The sequence below is a fragment of the Sebastes fasciatus genome, chromosome 6 (genome assembly GCF_043250625.1).
Source record: "Sebastes fasciatus isolate fSebFas1 chromosome 6, fSebFas1.pri, whole genome shotgun sequence".
Taxonomy (NCBI): domain Eukaryota; kingdom Metazoa; phylum Chordata; class Actinopteri; order Perciformes; family Sebastidae; genus Sebastes; species Sebastes fasciatus.
In genome coordinates this window covers 20,230,196-20,255,217 of record NC_133800.1, presented here as the reverse complement: position 1 = coordinate 20,255,217, position 25,022 = coordinate 20,230,196, and the positions used below count along the sequence as shown (strand labels likewise).

The 25,022-nt window shown below is 40.1% G+C and overlaps 1 protein-coding gene across 6 annotated transcripts in view; it reads left to right on the top strand.

Moving 5' to 3' along the window:
- Nucleotides 1–25,022, top strand: part of mctp1a (multiple C2 domains, transmembrane 1a) — a 138,707-nt gene that overhangs the window by 3,143 nt on the left and 110,542 nt on the right. Inside the window, exon 1 of one of the 6 annotated variants that reach the window (XM_074638280.1) lies at nt 2,975–3,295. The exons of the other annotated variants lie outside the window; for them this stretch is intronic. Within the exon in view, the coding sequence (XP_074494381.1) occupies nt 3,293–3,295 (3 nt within the window). The 5' untranslated portion in view covers nt 2,975–3,292. Of the gene's footprint in view, nt 1–2,974; nt 3,296–25,022 lie in introns of those variants that run through there. 6 annotated transcript variants of the gene reach the window in all.

The window sequence follows — 25,022 nt, the reverse complement described above, 5'->3', positions numbered from 1 at the left end:
TTGCAGCTTCATCACAGCACTTACCAGGTCAGTTACATAATACGCAGGGATCTCACTTTGCCAAATAAAGTCTGAGCGTTCAGCATGAGCCGTTAGTTTCCTCCTGTTGTTGCCATCTTTATCCAAGCTTTTGTTGTTCATTTGTTGGATTTTCCACTTAGGAGGATAGCGGTAGGAAACACTACACTTACAGTGACAGCATCATCTTTGCAGGTTTACACAGTCAGTGATTGTTGTTGTTAGCTTGACTGTATGCATGTACAATCACAGATGTAAGATGATATACAGTATGATCTTAGTCTATTAGCCTATGTGATGAGGTTAGATGAAGAAGAAATGAGAAAAGATGGCATGAGATGATGGGTGAGGAATTAAAGGTGATGAAGACAGATGAGACAGGGTTAGATGTAATGAGAGGATGAGATGAGGTCAGCCGAGATAAGATGAGAGATGATGATGTGATGTGTGATAATATGAGATTAAGATGAGAGGAAAAGAAGTGAAGAGAGAGGAGATAAGAACAAATGCGATTTGACATACTTTTTGAATACCTGGAAGGAAATCAACTATTAAACACTCAACATCACAACACAAGGGCATTCTATAGCTAAAAATGTCTACAGCTGATACATGTGCATTTTTGTGCATGCAAATTGATTGCATATATTTGCACGTGCATTATTGACGATGCACTTATGTGCTGCCTAAACACTTACCCAACCCAACAAGGATTATAACTCAAAGTCACACACTTTTACAGTCATCCACAAATCCAGCATTAGCTGAGTGTGTACAACTTTTCATTACTAAAATGAGAGCATAAAGCTCCGAGCCACAGTTTCATAAATTAAGTTTAACCATTTCACAGTTTGATTTGGAAAGTAAGTGGTGGAAGGGATTAGTGCCAAGTTCGGGGAAGTCATTTCATTAGCGACTCAATAGAGAAAAACAATAAAGCCCATCTAACTTTTGCCTGCAATGCAGGGCAGTTAGATTTGAATGTGTGTGTATATTTCTATAGCCTATGTGTGTGTGAAGGCTACAATATGTCTGTTTTTCAGTTGGAAGAGGAAGTTAGTATGGGAACTGTATTTATCACGTTCTTCCTCATTCTGTCTTTCCAATTGTACATGTCACGTTTTACAGGAATTATCCCTTCTTAGTCTCTTATTCCATTTTTAGGCTAATAAGTTTTATTGGATCTACAGAGGTTTCAATGTTTTTCCATACATGCACGTTTCAGGTCATTATCACTTAATTCAAGTCTAGTGTCAACTCTGTTACCTTTACTAAATGTTTACAGTAGCCTACATCATATTGATGGATCTTATTTTCTCCCAGGCTTGTGTCAGTTGAGCTACTTGTCGGATTTCACACTGTTCTGTCCTTCTCTGGTGTGGTTAGCTCTCTAACCTTCGGTCTCAGGCAGAGTTTTCCCTTTCATCATTACCTGAGTGACCTGCTAGAAACCCAATGTCAAGAACATCACTTTAAAATAATATTGACCGGGCTGGGGTTAGCTTTATTTTTTATGCCCTGATCTTGCAACAAGAAAGAACAAAAACAAAAACAAAGAGTAGAACAGGTTTCTACTCCAGATTGGGTTTCCCTGACTGTTTTTCTTCCTTTAGGCTATTATTACAACTGATGAGTTTGGCCTCATTAACAAAATATTGTTACTTTATCAGCCAGTAAAGCAAGCCATCCGCTATTTGCTGTATAGCCTACATTGGAAGGCTTTGGAAATAAGAATTTAAAAGTTTTCCAAATTTAAAGGGACTGTTTGTAACTTCTTACACGTATAAATCAATCCGGGTCGGAGTCCCATGCGTGTTCGTGTGTGGCTACGCTGTTCAGACTCAGACTCCAACACAAACTACACGGAAACACCAAAACCGCAAAGTTATATCTAGTGAAGACCGTCTGTTAAACAGTGTTGGCCGCGGTCGGAGGACACAAGGAGACCGTAGCTTTGGTCTCCAGGGCTGGAGTCTCTGCTGTACTCTGCTCTTCTGCCTGCCTGCCTACCTTCACTCAGCTCGCTCCACCTCACGTGCATGCGCGCACACTACACAGTTCAGAAGAGTTAGTTTAGCTCTGAGAATATCTAGTGAATGTACAGTGGACGTCTATGCAGAAATAACTGCTGCAGCTCCTCCAGACCAAAGAAGGTTTTCCGTGTCTTGTGAAGTGACGGGGCTCTGCAACGAGTAACGTTATCGTCTCCGACCGGATGCCGGTGTCTTCCCTGTTCCCTCCGACCGCGGTCAGGAGGCTGAGGCAGGAAAAGCCAACACTAGGATCAGCAGGGATTCATGGAGAGACCTTTGTCTGGTCAGCTAACATTACTGCCAAGCAGGTGAAATATAGAGTGATATTGTGGTTTTAGCTGACATGTGTCGCCTCACTGTTTTGAGCGATGCTCGTTCATGTCTATGTAGAGCGAGCACAAGCGCGAACCAGACGCTGACTTTCATTGACTTAACGGCCACAGGTGTCGCTGTTAACAAGCATTTCTGATTCTTACAAACAGTCCCTTTAAGTGGATTTTTAGCAAGTCAAATGGGTAATCAAGACCATTCAATATCTTTAGAACAATTAAAAAATAAAATGAAAAATAAAGTAAATAAATAAAACAAAAATAAAAAAAGACATATCAGAATATTTTGATACCCAGTCAAATTAATGAAAGCAATACAATTTTGAAATAAATTGTGTCTGAAAACAAAATCTGACATTCAGATCCTGCAAATAAATTGATTTGGTCCTACTATGGAAGAGTGCAGTCTTATTATTTTTTTGTTTTTTTTTGTTCCTTTAATTATTTTCTGCCCTCTTTTATTTTAGTTATTATATTATTTTTTATAATTTAAGTTATCTCTCCTATCCAATTGTGCCTTGTATGTTAGAAGTATTGAGTTTAGATTACAATGCCTTAATATTTGTAAATGAATTATCTTAAATAAAAACCACTAGTCTAAACCACCTGTATGGAGGCCAGGTTACAACGTTAACGGCACCTGAAGAAATACGCACATGGATACTACATGGTCGATAAACGAGAGAAGTCAGTGGAGCACAGAGGCAAACGAAGCTGCGTGGCTACTCTATTCAAACATGACCGGACTTTCGGTGCCTCTTCTGCCTCAGTGTGAACACGTGTTTGCCACACTTTATGTACGTGTTCATCACCAAACATCGAGAAGCCATCCAAGCTTCACACAGGGAAGGCCCAGTTAGCACAGCTGTCCTATGAGAGAGACCCTAGAAGATCCAAAACAGACATTATTTAATGGTGAGTGAAGCTTTGGCATTGTTTTCTACTTGCTTTTGTTGGACTTGTAACTTTACAATGTTCTGTACATTGCACTCATCTTCATCAGCCATGCTTTCCTATGTGTTGTCACTTGAAGTGTCGCTGTCCACGGTATTTGAATTGTGGATGTGATGATAAGAGCATGGATGCATAAAGGGAGAAGAGGCATAGCAGCATCTTGAGCTATACTAGTAGTGTGGCCTCATTAAATGGACATTAGTGGATTCGACCTGTACTGATACAGAAGCTCTGGTCACCTTTCTTTATCATCTCCAGTCAGTTTAGTTGTATATTTGTCTCCATGTTTAAACACAAGATAAGATATTCCTTTATTAGTCCCGCAGTGGGGAAATGTGCAGTGTACAGCAGCAAAGGGGATAGTGCAAAAAACAAGATGCATCAGCTAACACAGTTAAAAAAGAGCTAAACAAAGTGTAACAAAATATGAACCATTTAAATAGAAGGAAGTATAAAAATAGGAGCAGTATCTACAGTATTGATAATAAACAGACTATTAACAAAATTGCACAAGTGGAAAATGATATTGCACAGTGAGAATGAATGAATGAATGAATGAAACTAGTAAAGATCTGCTGGCAAGCTGAAATAAATAATTTATTGACACCATTCATTCAATACAGGCATATTACTGATACTGAGTAACTATCTGATGGTGTGAAAAGTCCCTCTGGCAGAAAGAGGAGTAAGGTTTGGGAATGGATTTACCCAGGTCAAAAGGTAGTATACTTTAAATATAGTTTAAGTAGATTAAAGCTATTACAAGTATACTTGTACTTTTTGTGCTTAAATTAATGTATATTTAACATCTCAGAATTGATTAGTACTTGAGTAAATGTACTTAGTTACATTCCACCACTGGTGACAGTTATGAAGCTGTGACACACAGTAGACTGTTCAGATATAATCTGTGTGTCAGATTATTTGATTTGAGACAGAACCCCCCCCCCCCAAAAAACAAAAAAACGCTCTGAACCCTGAATCTCACCTGGAGTCTACCTGCCAGTGGAGCATATCCTCCGTGCACACGCACGTCCATGCCTGGCAGCTAGACTCTGAAACAAGGCTGAGGCCTGGCGCCTACGTGCCAGTGGAGCACCATGCGTGTGCATGCTGCTCCACTACCACCCTGCTCTCAGGACACTTCGTGCACCGCAGCACGCCCATGCCTGGCAGTTCCGCCACGGATCCTCTGTTCAACCTCGGGTTGCGATCAGACGATTTAGCCCGTGGCGAGGTAGACCCGCCTCTGCCGAGACTCACAGCCTTGTCTCCGGCGTCTGACAGAGATGTTCAGAGCTCTCCAGATCTCCACAATGGGAGACCTGGAGCTTAGAGGAAGGAGAGAAACGGGTCCTATAAGTAAACTCGGTTTTGGTCGCACATGACGTCACTTATGATGTCACACAAGACATGGAACATAAGCCCCGCCCAATAACTCCTCTGTGACGTCGTACATGACATCACGGAAGATGCATCAGCTAACACAGTAAAAAAGAGCTAAACAAAGTGTAACAAAATATGAACCATTTAAATAGAAGGAAGTATAAAAACAGGAGCAGTATATACTGTATTAACAATAAACAGACTATTAACAAAATTGCACAAGTGGAAAATGATATTGCACAGTGAGAATGAATGAATGAATGAATGAATGAATGAATGAAATTCCACCTGAAAATATCAGGTTATTGTCAGTTTTTTTGTGTGTAAGTGGTCTACTGGGAGCAGTGCTGGTTGTGGGGTCCGACAGCTGCAGGAAGGAAGGACCTGCGATCCTTCACACATTTTGTGTGGAGCAGCCTGTCGCTGAAGGAGCTCTCCAGTGCTGAGATGGTGTCCTGCATTGGGTGGGAGTCATTCTCCATCATGGATGACAGCTTAGCCATCATCCTCCTCTCCTCTCATCATCATCCTCCTCCTCTCCTCTCCACATAGTAGAGAACCTAATCATGACATAGTTTCTGAGCGCTTGTACTTTTCCTATGAATATGCAATTAGTTTTAGTATGCACAACATGGTGTATTTTCACATCTCTTTTAATGCAGGATGGACAACCACTCCACCTGTCTTCATTTTTGCTAAGAAGCTGGAAGAATCAATCAGTCCAAAAGATGACAGATGATAAATGTGTATATCTTTTCTATCATCTTTTGGACACATCTCTTTTAATGAAAGATAAATATTTCAGCTAAACAAAACAGGCTATTGGAGAAAAAATGTCTCTGAGATTCAGTATCCTGCTCTGCTTCCAGTTCTCAGTCATGCCAGCTCGCTTTCTTCTGCTCATCTCATATGGAGTACTTTAAAATATTTAACAGTTGTGAACCAGGGAAGTAGGTTTTTGTGTCACAGAGACTATACACTCAGAGCCTAATGCTAAATATATCAGATGTAAAAGATCGCTTGCGGGTATTTAATTCATGGAATTGTCTCACAGACAGTGTGAATGGTGATGTTTCAACATAATACACCTGTTTTTGGAAGAACATGGGCTGGACAAGTGCTTCATCCTTTTAAATCACTAAGTAAGTGTATTGCTAAGTTTTTAAATACTGCAGTATCTGAATATATATTGGGCCAGTAATCAGGCATTATGATTTGTGCATGTTCAACCTACCTACCTTATTTTTAAAGATTGTTTACATACATATCTCAGTACATGTTTCCCTACCAGATGCTGTAACTTGGTTATTGAGTTGTTGGTGATTAGAGTTATTGTTCTCTTTTGATAAGGCAGTGACTGTGAAATGAGCCATTTTTGGATGTCCTGCAGGAATGAGTGTTCACTTGTGTCTGTTGTTATGTTGTGAGAACAGCATCTTGGCCACTATGAAACAGCCTGCGGCCTTGTTCTGGACGTGTCCTGATGGCGGCTCAAATTAGGATTCATTGCAGCCCAGGGGACGGTTGCAGTTGTAACTCTGGCAAGCCAACACACACCGACAAGCACATGATTGATGCTGACCTCAAAGCTGTCTGGGCATTATCAAATAGAAAAAAAAATCACATCTGTGAAAGTATGACTGACACCATTTGGGGATGTTGATGGGTTTTTGCTCTCACTTTGTGATTAAGTGTCTTGTAGTGGCTGGTGTCTGCCTCCCACACATCCAAGGGTGCCTGTTTCTCTGCCATGGGAATTTGTAAACGACCTGTGATAGAGGATTCAAGTGGTGTCACCTGTAGACAAGTGCAATTGTGAGCAGCAAATTTTGATTTAATTTTAGTTTGAGGAGATGGCAAGGTGGCTCAGTTGTTTGCAGTGTTTACTAAGAGCCTGGAAGCTGCACTTTATCCTCAATCCCTTTGCTTCAGCTTTGTCTGTGTTCACAAGAGCTGTCAGCATTTCAAGATGTGCAACTTGGGTGCATAAAACAACTTAAAGGAGCAGTGTGTAACATATCAGGGGACCTATTTGCAGAAATATAATATAATATTCAAAACTATGTTTTCATTAGTGTATAATCACGTGAAACTAAGAATCGTTGTTTTTTTAGCTTAGAGTGAGCCCTTCATATATACATAGGGAGCGGGTCCTCTTCACAGAGTTCGCCATGTTGCTCTGCCATGTTTGGTTTAGCCCAGAATGGACAAACCAAATACTGGCTCTAGTGAGCGTTTTTACGTTACTTGAATGCCACCGTAGTTATCCGACACGCTTGTGAAACTGTGGTAAGGTGAGCCGCAGAGTACAAAACCGTGGTAACGCCAGCCGCCGTCTGACTTCTGTTGCTCCTAAAGTAGTGTTGTTATGGTAGGACGGCTTCTGAGCGAGGCGAACGGTTGTTACTACGGTTTTGCACTTGGCGGCTCACGTTACAGCAGTCTTCGAAAGGGAGGAGTGAGCGGAGGGTTGTTCAGTTAGTTGCAATCTGCAACCTCACTGCTAGATGCCGCCAAACCATACACACTGTACCTTTTTAAAGTGCCCACATGTTTGAATGTGAGTATTCTCCATATGTAAGCTGTGCTATGAACTAGTGACCTAACAGCACAGTGTCTCCTTGCTTTCGGCTTATTACTCTGGAAAAAGATTGAAGATTGAAAAACACAGATTCTTCCCATATTTTCCTTTTTTAAAGATGTTTTTTCAAATTACTAGAGGAACTTGTGTAATTCTTGATTAAAATGCTCGGCTTCAGTGCTATGTTTTAGCCATGGAACTGTTATGTTGTAAACAAATTCATGGACGTTAATCACAAACTGATTGCGTGGAGGAAAGAGAAAATCAAATCAAAAGGCAGAAATGGGTGATTAAAAACAACCAGAAACTTTACAACTTTAAATTCGTAAGCTAGTGTGCTGCTTCAGTAGCCTCTCATAGAGGTTTATGAAATTATTATCTTACAACATTCAGATATATGCTTAATTGTTGTCTTCAAATGCTTGTTTTGTCACTCTGAACAACATTTAAAACACTACAGGCAATCAGTTTATAATATAAGATACAGAAAGGCTGTGAATCCTCACACTGATTATTACAGTTTTTAACTAATCTTCAACTGTCAGCTAAAGTCTTTCAGCACTAAATTCAACAGCCGGATCAACTGTCATTTGATCAAAAGCAACCTTTTACTCCTTTTTGATTAAGTTTATCGCTGCCTGTCAATCATTCTGTGTACCTTGTCTGACTTATTCCTGCAGCAAGGTCACAAACATGTATTTTTGCCAGTCATTGCTCTCAGTGATCCAAAATAATGGGTCCTTTTTTCCTTCCATCACCCCTCAGCATGTCCTTGAGGGATAACCTTAGGTGAATCGTCTCTTTCTCCCTTATCTATCTCACATCTCCCTTCTTCTGATCCCAGTCGTACCCTCTCTGATAATGACACTCTTCCTTTTTAACTAGAGCTTTCGGAGGACAAATCCAAAATATATACCTGCCTGTCAGAGGAACAGTCTGTGTACTGCAAGATGGGAACTCTGCACTGTGACATTGTTTTCCCCTCCAGCGTTTTTCTCTCCAGTCTCAGCCAGTCCCATTAACAGTCTCACACACACTCTCAAGCACATGCACAAATAAGGTGTACACAGACATGCACACCCATACACTCTCTAGGCACAGTAGCCCCTGAGTGTTATTGTAAACAAGGTTAAGCACGACAGTGTAGACAGCTAAATGACTCAGGAGTGCCGACGCGCCTTCATGAATGGCAGCATATACACAAAGAGAGAAAAAGAGATTGATGTGGCTCTGGTAATGCTCTCCGCACTGACGGGGAAAACCAACTCTCTCCTCTACAAAGGCCAAAAGCGGTGTCAGACATGATTGTCAGTCAGAGTAATGAGAGCAGGTAGAGATGAATCAGCCTTTAAATCAATAGATGGAGCCAGGGAATTAGCTTTCTAACTCTTAATGCTGCCCTCCCACATAGATTAATCATCACTGAGTCGAGTCAGACCAAAGCAGTGGCTCAGCGTAGGAGGGCATGTGTGCGTGTGTATATGTGTAGGGAGGTTAGTCAAATTACAGATGACGTCCAATAAATGCCTGCTATTGTTGATCCTCAAGAAACAGATAGTTTGTATTATTTGAGTGAAAGGATAAGTCGACCGACGGTGTAATTTTCTAGTTTAAGAGCCCAGACAGAGCCTATTATTGTATCTTTCTCTAACCTTCAACCCTGACGCTCTTGAAATTTAACAACCTAGCAACTGAGCTATGAGAGTTTTTATAAATGGGTCGAATGCACAAGATGAAAGCAAGGACAAACCAGACAGACAACAATAACATGGCGCAGGTGGGCTGTGGCCATTATTTCTGGACAAAACAACACATGGGCACTAAAGGCTGTGGGCTGTTTTTCCTAATCCTCATGCTAATGAAACATAGATCATTTGCAACTCAATGTAGACCCCACTTCCTCAGTGGTGAGTGGATATTGAATATTTGCAAATGAGCTTCTGTGTAGCATGGATGAAGCTGTCCCTATAGTCTTGAGTCATAAGTGTTCCTGCCATTATGGAGCATGGCTGTACAATGGATGTACTGCATATTAAGAACAGGACATGTGTGCTTCCTATTATTCCACTTAATGATTTGGGGTGTTGGGTTTCATGTGCAATGTATACTGCACTTTATTATAAATATCCATTTTGCTGGATATGAATGTGACCCATTGTACCTAAAAAAACACTCAGGACTTTTAAATGAGCTGATTTACTTATATTGTCACATTGATTACTAATTTGGGTTTCACATTAGCCTAGTTTGCACATATCTACCAAACTCAAATCGTTACACAGTGGTATGCAGCTCTGTACTGATTACTGTATATATTGTTTGTGCTCTCTGTAGTGTAGATTTCCCCTGAATAATGGCATCATGCCGAATACAAGCGATGTGATGCCTAATGTCATCTTTGCTCTGCTACCTAGAATCATTTTGTCAGATCTGTTGTTATTTTTTTACCACCAAGCAACGTCATGACTTATTTTAACTTTGATATTATGCAAAAAAATGAGCAGCTGTAACATGAGCTGCACTGAAACTGAGGTTGTAAATGTGCCATGCGTAATGAGGCCACTGAGGAGGACAGTAGTGTATTTTACTTGTATGACTGTTGCACATAAACAAATTAAGCCTAAAGCGCTTTAATATTTTGTGGAATTCTTGTGCCCCTGTTAGATCTCAGTCTTCCATTTTGACAAGAGTTAAGTAGATCTGAGCCTTTTATACTCGAGGGAACATCTTTATGTGTCTATGGGGGTTCCTGGGAAGTCATTATAATCAGTTGAAAAGCCACGGTATTGATCCAGAGAGAGAGAGAGAGCAACAGAGAGAGACCAAACAAGGGGTTGTTGATACTGGGGTAGTGTGGAGTGTAAGATGGGGAAGTATTTGCAAAGAGGAATCCTCATATGTTTTCCATTGGATTTTTCAGTAAAGCCCAGTATTCACTGAATTTGGTAGTTACAGAGGAAAGTGGACCTGAGCAGCTGTAAGACTGATTTTTAGAGTAGAACTTGCATGCCTGCCAATTTTGACTACAGTACCACTTGCTGTGGAAAAACTATACACTAGAAATGTTCCAATACAAATGGTCACCTTATGATGTGGATGTACTGATTTTAGTTTTCTAGGAGTTTTCTTTCAATATGAATTTTACTTATGGACGTGAGATGACAAGTAAACTCGATAACATCCGTTTCTTAATAGTTTGGTCTGTGTTTTTGTTTGTTTAATCAATGAAGCAAAAAGGCATATTTTCTTTGATTTAGTGATGAACGATTTTAGATTTTTGCCGATATGTCAATATTTTCTAACTAATTTTGGCCGATGTCGATATACGCACATATTTCATACTTGGATATATTTTTCTCTCTCTTTCAGTTTTGATTTTCTCTGAATATACCTAGTGGCAGTCAGAGGTTAAATCAAGGAAGTGATTATAGTTATATTTGTGTGTCCACTCATAACTTTGGCCTTTGAATAACTTTGCCCGTTATTTGCACGTGCAAGTGTGTTTGTGTCTCTGGGTGTTTTGGTTTAGTGTTCTCGAGTCTATTGACTGTGAGACATCCATAATTCCACCACTTAACAGGGTTTATGTCGAAGCCCATCTGATTCTACAGTGAGGTTCAGTTTGCCTATGGCAAACATAAATGTCTCTCTAACTCTACAGGTAGTGGCTAGCCTATTGCTGAGGGACTTGATCTACTAATTGTATAAACTATACTTTAGCAGGAGCAAAGGATTATACTTTGTGGTGATTCACAACATTTACATGTTAAGCACTTAACTGATGCACAGAGCAATTTATATGCGAAAAATATGGATTACGGTGAGATTCCAAAATTGTCAATATTACATGCAGCCAATAGTAAGCAGTGCAAATGTCGGAGTCAAACAAATACCCTTATTATTACTGTAATGTAACAAAATATTGCATTACCAATAGAAAAAACGTGAGGTTACAATCAACCATGAGAGTTTGTGAACTCCAAGCCCATCCTGTTTTTCTATTATTACTGACATACAGGTCAAACACAACAGATAACATAATGTGGCAAATTCAATTTTCTTACAAAGGTTATAAAAGATATCCAGGCTAATTCAACTCAAACCGCTATTACATTATTTGCCTGTTGGCTTGCCATCCCAACATGGAGCACAGAGGCAGCCTGCAGACATGACTGCTGCTGTCCTGATACATCGGTGTGGAAAGATGCACTTCATTATGGCTGAGCAGAGCTAGAAATAGAGAATTTTTCACATGAAGGCCTTTGTTTATTTAAAGCATCCTGCATGACAGATGCTATGAAAATAACAGTGGTGACAGTGAAAGCCTGCTGATCTGTATAGTTTCTCGCAAAGCATATATTCAGTGACACCATTTTAACTGATAACGTATGATGTAGTAGTGTAAGAGATCATGTATGATACAGATATGGCCACGTCCTTTTTGACATTTTTTACCTTACCAGATTTTTTTCCTGCATTAATTTTTTTGTTAGTGGCTCATCACAAAGCCTAGAGAGAAAGTGTTTATGTGTGGTGTTACAGGGTCACTTAAGGTTCAGTGTCCAGTGATCTATCCAGCCAGACCAATCAGACTCGGCTCTTTGAGAGACATTTGCCTTTTTCACCCTGTGGGAATTTTTAAAGGAAATCAAAGGATATAATGATACAGAAAATACTGCAGTGACAGCAGGTCAGCTGACATTCATTTAGCCCCGTAGTGTTGGGACAAACAAATGTGTAATTAATTAGGTCTGGATTATAGATTTATCTTTATCTACTTCTGACACATAAAGTGGTGCTACACTGAGACAAAAATAGTTTGTTTTGTAGCTGGCCAGTGACGATGTAGTACGTCATACGGCTTTAAAGTTATGCTCCACCCAATATTTGTCATTTTATTCACAGTCACGACCTTTAAAGTTGACCTTTAGAGTTGGCCATGATAGAAAAATTGGGAATAAACTCAGTTGCCGATGTACATTTGTACAATGCACAACAAATGCACTTGTATGGTTAAACTGTTAATTGTTTGCTCTCCATATCTGAATGATTTATTTAATAGGTCTTCTGAATCCAGTGCGTTAGATTAATTACAGCTAACAGTCTTAATTCAGTCCCTGAAAGCCCATCAGTTCAAAAATGTTGTCTCAGTGGGTGTCTCTGTGAAGCTGTCAGCTTTCCGGGGGAATGCTTGTATTCAGGGCTCTGACTGTGTGAGAGCAGCACCACTTTGGCAGACGATCATCACATTAGCAATGTGTTAACCACAGCAGAGAAAATAGCTGACATCAACATCACTCCAGTATTTCTGTGCTTTCATTCTGTCTCTGCATGCAGACTGGGGATCAGCTGATGGTCAGCTCTGCCTGAAACTGACTGCATGAAATCAGTGTCTATACTTAAGAGAGAGAAGTGATTTGTCTGTATTAAAGTGAACTGCTCTTTACTAGCACTGCTGAATTTGGCTGGATCTTGGAAGGTACTTAGTGCCACCTACTGGTGCTGATGTGGATCTCTGGAGAGAAGAGAGAGGAAACTGGCAGGGCATGATTAGAGAGACTTTTGGCTGGCTGGATGGATGTGATGCTTAGCCTTCCATTAATATCAAAACCAAGGCCCTTTTCTGCACACTCTGCCCTCTCTCTCTCTCTGAGATTAAAATGCACTTGCACAACAGCTTTAAAAAAAGTTAGTGATTGGACATCATTCATGCATAAATCATATTCTTTCTACACGGGTGCGCTTAAGTAATTTTAATGCATATGAAATCATGCATTTTGTTTTTTTTCCCTGAAATGTGGTTGTAACCTCGTCTTAGTATTTTGTTTATCAAACTAGCTTGCAGTTAAACAGGCTGCAAGGTCAGAAGTTACAAACTCTGTGGACGTGTGTGTGCTCATGCGAGAAATGGTAAACGTCGTCATTGTGAGCCATTTGTCTTCTTGCTTTCTGCTTCTCATGTTATCTACCCCTCCTTTCTGTTGTTCCTTATTTCTTCTTCAGTGCGCAGTTACATTTACAGACGGGCAGGAATGGTGGGACGTCTCTTATCTCTCATGTACATTTAAATATAACAATTTGTAATTAATGAGTTTCATCGCGGAGAGGGATGTGTTGAAAAAGTGCATAATGAAATGACATTATTGCAGGTTTATTTTATTTTGACTTTAAGTCCCTGATGCATATGTGTATGTTCACATGCACTGTGCAAACAAGCAGGTTGTATTTGTTTGTACATTGTTGGTTACATTGTAGGATATGTATATGATTGCTAAAATAAGCAAGTGTTCTTATTCACACCATGAGTCCAGACTCAAGTGTGATGCCAATCCCAAATCTTGGACTGCATTCTTAGTACAGAAGCCAGGCAGCTTCACTGCTGCATTTCTTCACCACTATAAAGAGCCTGTGTAATTAGCTTGCCAATTGCTGCGTTTTTTTTTTGTCCTCGAAGCACCCACTAGAAAATCATCTCTATTAAGAAGTCATTTAAATGAGCACTTATTTTTTTATCATTTGATGAAAGTCACCTCATGTTAAATGATGTCAGTTGTTTCCACCGGGCATTAATGTATCATGGAATATTCTTGAATCAAGCAAAAGGACTGTTTGCTTGCTTTAGGATTAAGATTGTAACTCTGTAACTCTAACCTCAGTGATTTAAGATGGACATTTTCTTAAGTTTTGATGAAGCTGAGATGCTTTCAGTTGGATGTGTGTTAAGATTTTATTCCCCTGATAGATGAAATCGAATGTAGGCGTCTGGAAACATTTTTGAAGAACATGAGACCTTAGTGTACCAAATGTTTTTTTAGGTGGGAGTAGGCTGAGGATAGGAGATAATTCGGGTTCATAGAAGGTTACCAAAAAAACTCCACTATCGTTTCCTGCCACTGACCAACTCATAAATCACTCTGATACACACTGCAGCACCAACACACTGCAGAGAGAGAGATATCCCCTTTTTCAATCTATTAAAGCTGGAGATTGTACTATGCACAATGATTTATTGACTGAATATAACGCAGACAAATGTCTTCATTCCTTCCTTGAGCTTTCCTTCTCCTCTGATTCCTTCATCAACTGGCTGGTGTCAGCAAAAGTGGCGGCATCTGATGAAATCCGTTGGTTTTCCTCTTGCTCACATTTAGCTGGTTGTGAGCTGGTGTGACTCATAGAAAATGTGTGGAACCTAACTACATGTATATATAACTCTGGTATTGTATTAGGTTATTTCTAATATTAATGTAATGAGGCATATCTGTAATGGTTGGTCTTCTGCCTCGATGTGATGGGTTGATGGGGTGTGTAAATCAGGCTTGTTTCCAATTCCCATCAGAGGCCTGCCAGCCACTTTGTAACGGAGTCTCCACCTCCAACAGGTGGCTGCTATTTCTAAGTCATGATTATGACCAGAGGCCATAGTAGTCTCTATAAAAAGGCTTGTCATGTCACAGCTTTACTTTCCATTTCACATCATTTCATTTCGTACTTCGCCGCCTGCCACTTTCATTCTGCCTCTATTTGTATGCCTGCCTCTCTTCTCTGTCTCATTTGTCACTTTGTCTTTACGTCTCCATCTCTCCGTATTTTCTCTTCATTCTCCATCTCAAGGACAAATAGCAGAGATGTTGAGGAGTTTTGCTGACCTGTAATTCTACACTAAGGAGTGTGAGGAGGGTCGTATTCCTGTTCAACCTGGCAGAGGGAGGCATGTTCATCCACAAATATGTTAATTCGTTGGTGTGACATTAATGTGATACGTCCCTTTCTGGTGACCTCTGAAGTTGTGAACTTAGGCAAGGATTCCAGTTCCCATTGGTGTGAACATCTGCTGTCAACACACCAGCTGACGTATTACTTTTGGACATACATATTGCCCATTAACTCTCTGTCCCTCTCAGTCCTCTGACTTTATTATGTTGCTGTGAGAGACTTCGGACCGTTCACACTCTTTTATCCATGAGCTCCACAGAATCAGGGGTGAGTTTCACATCACATCGCTCTAACTGTGATTTCTCATAAAGCTAGTTAACAGCTTTATCACTATTTATACAACACTAGATTTTCTTCTATTCAGTGTATCATGTTACTGTTGTGTAACTTCTTAACTTCTGTGAGAAATAATTCAAATTGTAGTCATCCATTTTTTGTTGGATCAAACTTTGACATTTAGTTAAATACATTCTTTTTGACAGAAAATGTTTGCCAACTACAAACCTGAGAGCCTTCCAATAAGTACGAGGTTTCTGTGGATGTGATATGTTTATTATTACCCGCCTTTAACTGACATGACAGCAGCGACTCACCACAGACGTAGCACACCCCCACCCAGCTCAGTTGTCTTTTTAATGTTCTTGTGTGTAAAATCTCAGCAACACACACAGGGATGTTAGCCTTCAAGAGGTCAGGCAGCACAAATAAAGCTATTTGTTTGTGTGTTTATGTAACAGATTATACTGTTTATGTGGCAATAATATACTATGTTCTTCCCTAGTGCCACTGCAAAAGGGAAAACAACAGAATATGTTGTTGTGTGTGTGCTCATGCATGTCATTTCAATCTTATTGAGAATTTTTTTTTTTCTATTTGGTATGCTAATATGAATATTCATATAAAAATGACTAAGCAGCCACGTACACTGATCAAAACAATGTTTGTCAATACCTGATTCAGAGCATGCCATGACAAGACAGTTGCACCCTTTAGACATTTCTGTGACTGAACTCTGTGATCATTTGCTGTCGGCCGTGAGGGAGACTGAGACCAAGAAAAACTTCACTTTCCTTTTTTATTATTGCTGAACACTGGGACTGAACTGTCAGTCATCATCTGGAAACTGGGGATGTTACTTTTTATCAGCGATCTGTTCATTTCTGTCTTTTCATCTGCTTTAATCATACAATCTCTCCTGCTGCTCATACTCATTTAGTCTCTTTGCACACCAGTGCATTGCCGGAGTACAGTATCAATTCAAGTAGGAATTCTTATGATTTTTTTTTGTGCAAGTGTGCTATAAAGCTATAGCAACCCAGTGACCTTCGTCAATGGACCATTCATACTGTATCACCCTACACTGTGACTGTAAAATCCATAGCCTATACAGTGAACAAATGGGTTGAACATGAGCATCCAACAAATATTAGCACAATCCAGTTTTCTCATTAGGGGAGATCAGTTTCATCTTATTTATTTATATTTAGATACAAACACTATATGATCACAGGGCTGCAGCTGCAAGTCCTGTGTTGTGCTTGTGGAAGATGAATGCCTTGTAATGTCACTGCCGAGTTAATGTAAAATGTGTTGTGGATGAGATGTGAAAGACGTCTTTAGGAACCTGGGGCAAGGACAGTTTAGGCTTTTGTAGAACCGCCGTTTTTATTGAAGAATTAACATGGCTGAGTTAAAGGGACCAATAAGCTCTCATTGGTTTGAATAGAACTACGTAGCAGTATGAGTGTGCATGTGGGTGTCGTAATGAAAGAGGATGAATCACTGTGTGAAACTTGCAAGGTTTGCTACTACAATCGCTCAGGTCTGGAGTGTGGGCTTCATTCCAGGTCTGGAGAGTAGGCTGCTGCGATGACACATTGTGTGGGGGAAGAATCCCGGTTTGTTCGAGGAAAACCTGTTTTATCTTGAAACTAAAAGTGTCTATTTTGATATATATTGCATTTCTGAGCCTATATTTGTTTGAGTGTTTATTTCTGTTTTCGTGGAAAGCGTGGAAATGTAGGTATTTTGGTGTCTGTCGCAAGTATATACATGTATAATGTGATGTCACACGGAGCTATTTCCAGTGGAGCGTCACCAGAAAACAATGATAAACGTCAGTCCCACACAATCAAAGAGTGAGGAGGACTTCATTCTTAGCAGCAAAGTGGGTGCAGGTATTGTTGGTGTCGTTTCATAAAGTATTCTTGTCATTGTGAATTCACATTTTAAGTTTTCTTCAAGTTGTGGTTCTTTCCTCAGTTCTCCTCGGGAATCATAGTTGATGTCTCCTCTCGAAAGTCTTGTAGTTTTACATTTTTAATCAATGAACCTGAAATCTCTACGCTCACTGTCTCATTGTTTGTACCAATGAGTCAACTTGTAGAGCTTCATGGCCGTCCAAGCTTTGGTAGTTCGACAAGTAACAAGAAATGTCAGCACAGATATGTCAGTACATTGTCTATGTAGAAAATTAATAGGACTTGTCGTACTTCTGGAACCTTTTCCTCATAAAATATCTTCCACTTCACTTAAATATACATATTGCATCTTGACTGTAACTATTAGAATTGCTCAACCCTCACAGCTGTCTTGATTACAAAATAAACAGATATATTTTTTGTCCAGGTTTTCCATTCATAAGGAGAATGTAGGAGTATGTAAATGCTATTGACCCACGCTGTTTTTAACATATGCATGGTTCTTTCTGTAGTCCACAGCAGTTACTCATAACCTGTGGGTCGATTACAAATTGTTTGTTAGGAAAAGGCAGATTAGGTTTGGAGATGATTTTAAATCCAGTCAGTTATGTATCTAGCCTCAGATAAAACACAGCAGCATACAGTAAAGATAAGGGAAAGGCATTAGACCCACACACATCAGAGTTTCTGCCCCTGCTGAGTAATCTTGTAGGTGCATTAGAAAAGAATGAAGTGTGTAATCTTAGCGCATGGTTGAGCTGAGGTCATGTACCAAGCTCAGTCACGATGCATGCAATAACTCGATTGAAGTTAACCAAAGGGAACAGAATGTTCAGCAAGAACAAAGAATTCAATGAGACATTAAATTAGTAATTTGCCTTAAAGTCACTCAGTGACAGACTTTTGCATTTGTCGGGCTGGCACTCTGCGGTCCAGCCAAAAAAGGACTTTTAAATTGTTGTAATGGTGAGTTTTACGCATATGGTGGAAACCAAGTTATGATGAGTACACACGCTGCTGTGCTTGTAGTTTTTCCATGAGAGCTGTAATTTGAAAAAAATCTACAAAGTAATCGTTGATTAAAGTAATCGTTCAATTAAAATCACTAAGGTTTACATTTTCTATAGCATTTGCTGATGCCAATTTGTCAACGAAATAGGGAAGTGAACCTCAGGAATACGCTTCATTTTTTTCAGAAAGATCGATGAAAGACATTTTTTAAATAATTTTAAGGGTGTTCTACTACTCAGATGTGGATTTTGCAAAAGAGGCTGCAACTCTAACAACAACATGTATAATACTGTATATTGTGTGTATATTCAATAACACAGGCTCAAATTACTTGAGGCCAAATTAATACAGGTTCAATTGAGCCAATTATCTAAAGGTCAGAGTCTTCAATCTGGCTGAAACAGAAGCTGTTCCAGGATACTGACAGCTCAAAAGAGGAAGAAGACAAAGTGGACCTAATCGACACAGTCAGGAGGGTGGCAGTAGTACAAGTAGCAAATGATGAAGCAAGCAAAGTCGGGGAGGGAGAGAGGATGGGAGAGAGGATGGGAGAGAGAGAGAAACGGAGACAAAAGTAAACAGGGCAGTGAAATGAATCCATCTATAGATCCAGGGGAAGCAGTGATTCTCCCAGAAGGGGGTATGCTGTGTCTGGCTCCCGGTGTGTGCGTGTGTGTGTGTGTGTGTGTGTGTGTGCCTCCTCTGTTGGCAGCCACTTTGGCTACTCAGCTTTTAACTAGACTGCTGCATGCATCCTTTGTACATAACCGCACCCCTTAATCCTTTCTCTGCCCTGACTTAAACCTCTTATCTCTGTCCCCTTTTCATTTCATTACCTCTGCTGTGGTTCCTTTGATTGTTTTATTTCTCCTTTTGGATTTCAATGTGTTCTGTTGTGTTTGAACCTTTTTGTTTTCTGCCATCCTTGTTCTACGACCTTCATTTTTTTTTTCAAGTTTTATCTAATTTTGACTTTTATTTGTTCTGTTTGGCTACTGTGTCTTTTTACACCATGATGCTCTGGATTAGTACTGATGGTGCTTGTCTCTAATTATTGCCAGTGGCAATTTTTCACATCACTATCAAGGCCTTTCTGCTGTGCTCATTTTACCACAGCTGTCACAGGCTAATTATCTTGAAGAAAAGGACACATCTTAGATCTCACAAATAAAATTGATGGTATCAGATGGGTCCTCATGTATTGGCAGATACCCTGAGTAGGGATGTCACGATACCAGAAATTTAGTAAAGTAAAACAATGTATCCCATGTACTGCCACATACACTCCTTTATTACCGTTTGCATACTGTTTTTTGTTAGGAAGTTAAACAGGTCATAATTCCCTCTCCATTTTATATTGACAACTGTAGTTATTCAAATTTCTTGCTAAAAACTTCATTTTACAAGATTACATTTGAACACATCATAACGTTAGAATATACAGTACCTTTGTCCAATTTTTACTAAATAGAGCTTCGACACATCATAATGTAAATCAATGGCACCTCATTTTCAGAATTTTGGCATTGACTTGGTACCAAAGTATTGGTTCTCATGACATCAGTAACCCTGAGTTGAGATTTTGGAGTCAGTATCCGGAGAGAAAAATTGGATCGGGCAGTTCATAGTTTAATCCCTAAGCTCCTGGCAATCGCATCATCTTACAAATAAACATTTGCATCATTAATGTTCAAGAAGGCATTTACAGTCATCTACTATTTCAACTTTGTGTACAGATCTAAGAGAAAGATGTATCACGATGAGTGTGTGGGTGAACATGCAGAGGGCTCCAGGCAGTATTTCACTCTGTCACACAGACACACACTCACACACCAACTTTTTGACGCTCCTGTGGTTCTGAACCAGCAAATGAGACCTCAGATGCACAAACGCAGAGATTAGAGGGAATATGATTCAGGTCAAAATAAAGAAGAGGAAAAATACACAAAGCAAAAGAAGAGCGAGGGAATTTATGAGGAGTGAGAGGAATAATAATCTGAAAAAGAGCAGAAGTTGGGTAAAGCATCATGTGTTGGCCACCTGTACCAAGCGACTTGTGGTGAGCTCCTCGGTTTCCTGCTGGGATAGAGATTGGTTGAGTCCTGTAGTTGTATGCAGAGCCTGCTCCCAGCGGCTGCTTTACATTTGTTTAATTGATTATTGATTTATATTCTAGAGTAAATGTCACAAGCTTGCTACGAGGTATGTGGTATGAAAAGAAATAAATTAGTCTATGTGTGTGTGCGCTTGTCTGCCTGCCTATCTCTATTCCACTTCTCTCCCTGTCCATCTGTCTGTCTACTTGTTGAAGCCACCATGCTTCTTCCAGCACTGATAAAGCCTGTACCTCTTCCCGTGTCTTCCACTGATAACACTGCAGTAGCAGAAGAATGATAGGAGATGCTTGCAGAGGCTTTTTAGAGTTTGTGTCAGCTCCGCTGTTAGTCATGTCATGCAGCGTTTATGTCTGAGCCATTAAGTATGCATGTATATGTGTTTTACTGATGTAATGCTGTTCATGTTTGTGTGTGTGTGTGTGTAAATGTTTATGCACTGTGAGTAATGAGCAGACAGATGGTGCACACTCCAGGGTTTGGTGGTGCAGGCAATCCAACACAGGAGATTCGGGCACGGATGGAGGCATCACATGGGTGTGTTTGTTTATCACATATTATGTGTGTGTGTGTGCACAAGCATGAATGTGTGTAGAAAAGAAACACATTTTATAAGGGTATATAGTAGGGCTGTCAAACGATTAAAATATTTAATCGCATGATTGTCCATGATTAATCACACATCTTTTTTCTGTTCAAAATGGACCTTAAAGGGAGATTTGTCAAGTATTTAATACTCTTATCAACATGGAAGTGGGCAAATATGCAGCTTTATGCAAATGTATGTATTTATTTATTACTGGAAATCAATTAACAAAACAAAACAATGAAAACTATTGTTCAAAAACCCCTCAGGTACTCATTCAGCATAACAAATATGCTCAAATCATAACATGGCAAACTCAAGCCCAACGGGCAACAACAGCTGTCAGTGTGTCAGTGTGCTGACTTGACTATGACTTGCCCCAAACTGCATGCGATTATCATAAAGTGGGCATGTCTGTAAAGGGGAGACTCGTGTGTACCCATAGAACCCATTTTCATTCATATATCTTTTTGTCAGAGGTCAAGGGACCGCTTTGAAAATGGCCATGACAGTTTTTCTCACGAATTTAGCGACAAGCTAGTATGACATGGTTGGTACCGATGGATTCTTTAGGTTTTCTAGTTTCATATAATACCAGTATCATCACTCTAGTTTTAAAACTGAGCCTGCTACAACCTCTGAAAGATCGATTGCGTTAATGTGTTAAAGAAATTAGTGGCGTTAAAACAAATTAGTGTTAACAAGTTATAGATAAGATAAGATATACTTTATCGTCCCTCAGGGAAATTTGTCTTGGGCTCTAGGCCACTGCATCACACAACATACCAAAGTCACAATGTACATACACGCATAAAACATGGATCATACATACACTCCGTAGTTATTATTGCGTTTACTTTGACAGCTCTAGTATATAGACTTTAAGTGTGTGTGTGAAAACAGTTGTTTGTTACCTCAAGGGCAGTGCTGGGAGATGTTAGTGTTTACGCAAGCATGAAGCTGAACAGACTATAGCCTCAGTCACCACATGTCCTCTTAATATACAAGAATGTGCTCAACTACAAGTGTATCATGCGATTAAATATTTTAATCGTTTGACAGCCCTACTATATACCCTTATAAAATGCTTGTGTGCACACACAGACACACACATAATGTGTGATAAACAAACACACCCATGTGATGCCTCCATCCGTGCCCGAATCTCCTGTGTTGGCGACTGTGGCTCAGAGGGTAGAGTATGTCTTCCACCAATCGGAAGATCAGTGGTTCGATCCCCGGCTGCTCCGGGTCACACGTCGATGTGTCCTTGAGCAAGACAGTTAACCCCAAATTCCTCCTGAAGGCATAGCCATCGGTGTGTGAATGAGTATTTAGATTAGATCCTGATGGGCAAAGTTGGCACCTTAGCAGCCTCTGCCATCAGTGTGTGAATGGGTGAATGCTGACATGTAGTGTAAAGCACTTTCAGTGGTCGGAAGACTAGAAAAGCGCTACATAAAAGCAGGTCCATTTACCATTTACCATTTATTTACACATACATGCAGTCATTTTCCTCTGAGCCTCACTGGTCTTGCTTATGTCGTTTCTAAACCTATCAGAATTGCTTTGGCTTAAGGAAAATGTGCTTTATTACTGAAAGCACTGAGGCATCAGAAAACCATTTTGTGGTTGTTGCTTTTTTTCTTGAGAGATCTAGGCGAATTTCAGTTTGATGTGTTTCTCTGTTGTGCCCTAGGCTGTGAGGATGAGGTGTGTTGTTTTGGATTGAACTCAGCCACTGAAGTCATAAGACCTGCTGACAGACACAACGCTGAACAAGCCTCATACAACAGCACACATGAAGGGGGCCGCTGTCGTGTCCTGGGGTCTGACTCTTTTGTAATATAAGAATGTGCGCTCACACATACACACACACACACACACCTCTCTCTCTCTTTACTGTGCCTCAACAAGAGATTTGTCGTGACGCTGCAGAGCTGTCAGTGCCAGGAAGCAGAGTGGCACCTCCCTGCTGTCGTGCCCCCTGTCTGGTCTGGCAATCTCCCTGTTTTGTTTCCTAAATGCAAAAACAAATCAGAAAGATGTTACAGAAAAGAGCGAGCTATGTATGTGCTCCCTGTTGAGTGAGCCTGTCAGCATTTCCTTCCTTTTCTATGTGCCATCAGGTGTTATTTTTTATATTTCCATCCCGCTCTTTCTGTATAATTTTAGTCTCTGCTGCTGCTGTTTTTAATATTTGCCCCAAAGTTTTTTTTATTTTTTATTATTGTGACACCCTATGCTGCAGACAAAATGTTTTCCTGTCTGATGTTTCCTATCCCATCTCCATCATCCTCTTCTTTCTCCTACTGGCTTCAGTCACGCTGCTGTACATTTTCGGAGTATTTTATAGCAGCTCTTTTGTGATTCACCCAAACAAAACGTCTCTTTTTTTGACTTGTGAAGTGAACCTTTACGCAGTTTTTCCCAGTATAAGTCTCTTTTTTTCCCCTCTGGACTGATAGCTCATGGCGAGGAGCACACTCCACATGTGTGATATGAATAGCTAGCAGGCAGAAAAGGATGGTGGATAGGACCGACAGAGAGACTGGCCTTTACATTATTTACAGCTTGCTCATGTGCTCAAGAGGAGAATAAATGATATTGTTGACAGCAAAGCATGCTGGGGTTTTTCAACATGAAGTATGCACACACAGATCATATTCATCTCCAGTCTATGTATGTGTATGTATGTAATTTCTTTTATTTAATTTTGTTTATGGATTGTTTACAGTATTGCTGTGTGCTACATTAAGGGGTGGGAATCACCAGAGGCCCCGCAATACAATATGATATTATCACATTACTTAAGTCACGATACAATCTTATTGCGATTTTAAACATTTACATATATTGTGATTTATTAAGTTTTTTTGACTGCAAATTATGCAGTTTGTCAACATCTGTTTCATCTAATAAGATACATTTTTCACTCTGTTCATATCATAGTTTTCATTCACGTTTCTTGAGATGAGCGGTCAAGGGGACCCCTTTGAAAATGGCTATGCCAGTTTTTCCTCGCCAAAATTTAGCACAAGTTTGGAGCGTTATTTAACGTCCTTCTCATGTATCTTCACTCCAGACTGAGCCCGCGACAACCTCTGAAAGACAAAATAGCGTCCGGGCCCGCCATCAGATTGTTAAGAGGTTAGTTTATGAAGATCGATACTTGCCATCCATGTATCGATACAGTATTGCCATGCAAATTATCACGATACTTTGCTGTATTTATTTTTTTCCCCCCGACCGTAGCTACATAAATAGCCTCATTACGGCAAATTAACTTCAGGCCATTTTCTTTTCACACACACACACACACACACACACACACACACACACACACACACACACACACACACACACACACACACACACACACACACACACTGTACAATTCATTGTTTCTTACACATTGATTGGCCACCTAAGTGAAAAAACCTGAACCACCTGGGCATAATGTCCTAATGGGGAAGTTTGCACTCAGCAAGAAAGTCCATAGCATTGTTAGTAATTGGTTTCAGAGGGCAGGTTTAGTCCTTCTATTGTTCAACAGCAAAGAAATGCTTGTTACACTTTTCCACACGTTTTATTTGGTCTTCACATGCCTGTTATGCCAGTGAGTAAAGCCTGTGTGTAAAGGGATTTGCACACCACCAGATTGCTTTTTCAGCATTTCCCACTTTTAACAGACGGCTGCAGGAAGGGAGAGCAAATTAGGTTTTTCAAAAATGACAAGAAGCATAAGTGCAACAGAAGTGTATGCTGTTGGAGGCAAATATAGGGAAATTGTGTGATGTTTTGTGGTGACAGGATTTTGTGCAATATCAACAGATTTTTAGGGCTCCCAGTTTTATGACTAATCCAGCCCTGCACACCCACACAGGTGTTTTCAATTATTCAGGCTGACTAAGCTTCTAATCGAGTTGAAGTTCGATGGTGCTATGCTGTGAAATAGAAGATGTCACCAAACTCTGCGTACTAATGCTGTATGTACGTCATACTGTTCACACCACAATTACGGGTGCAGGTTGTGTCCACGTGGAACCTCAGTCGTTTTCTGCTTTGTCATTTTTCGGCAGACTGTGGTTTG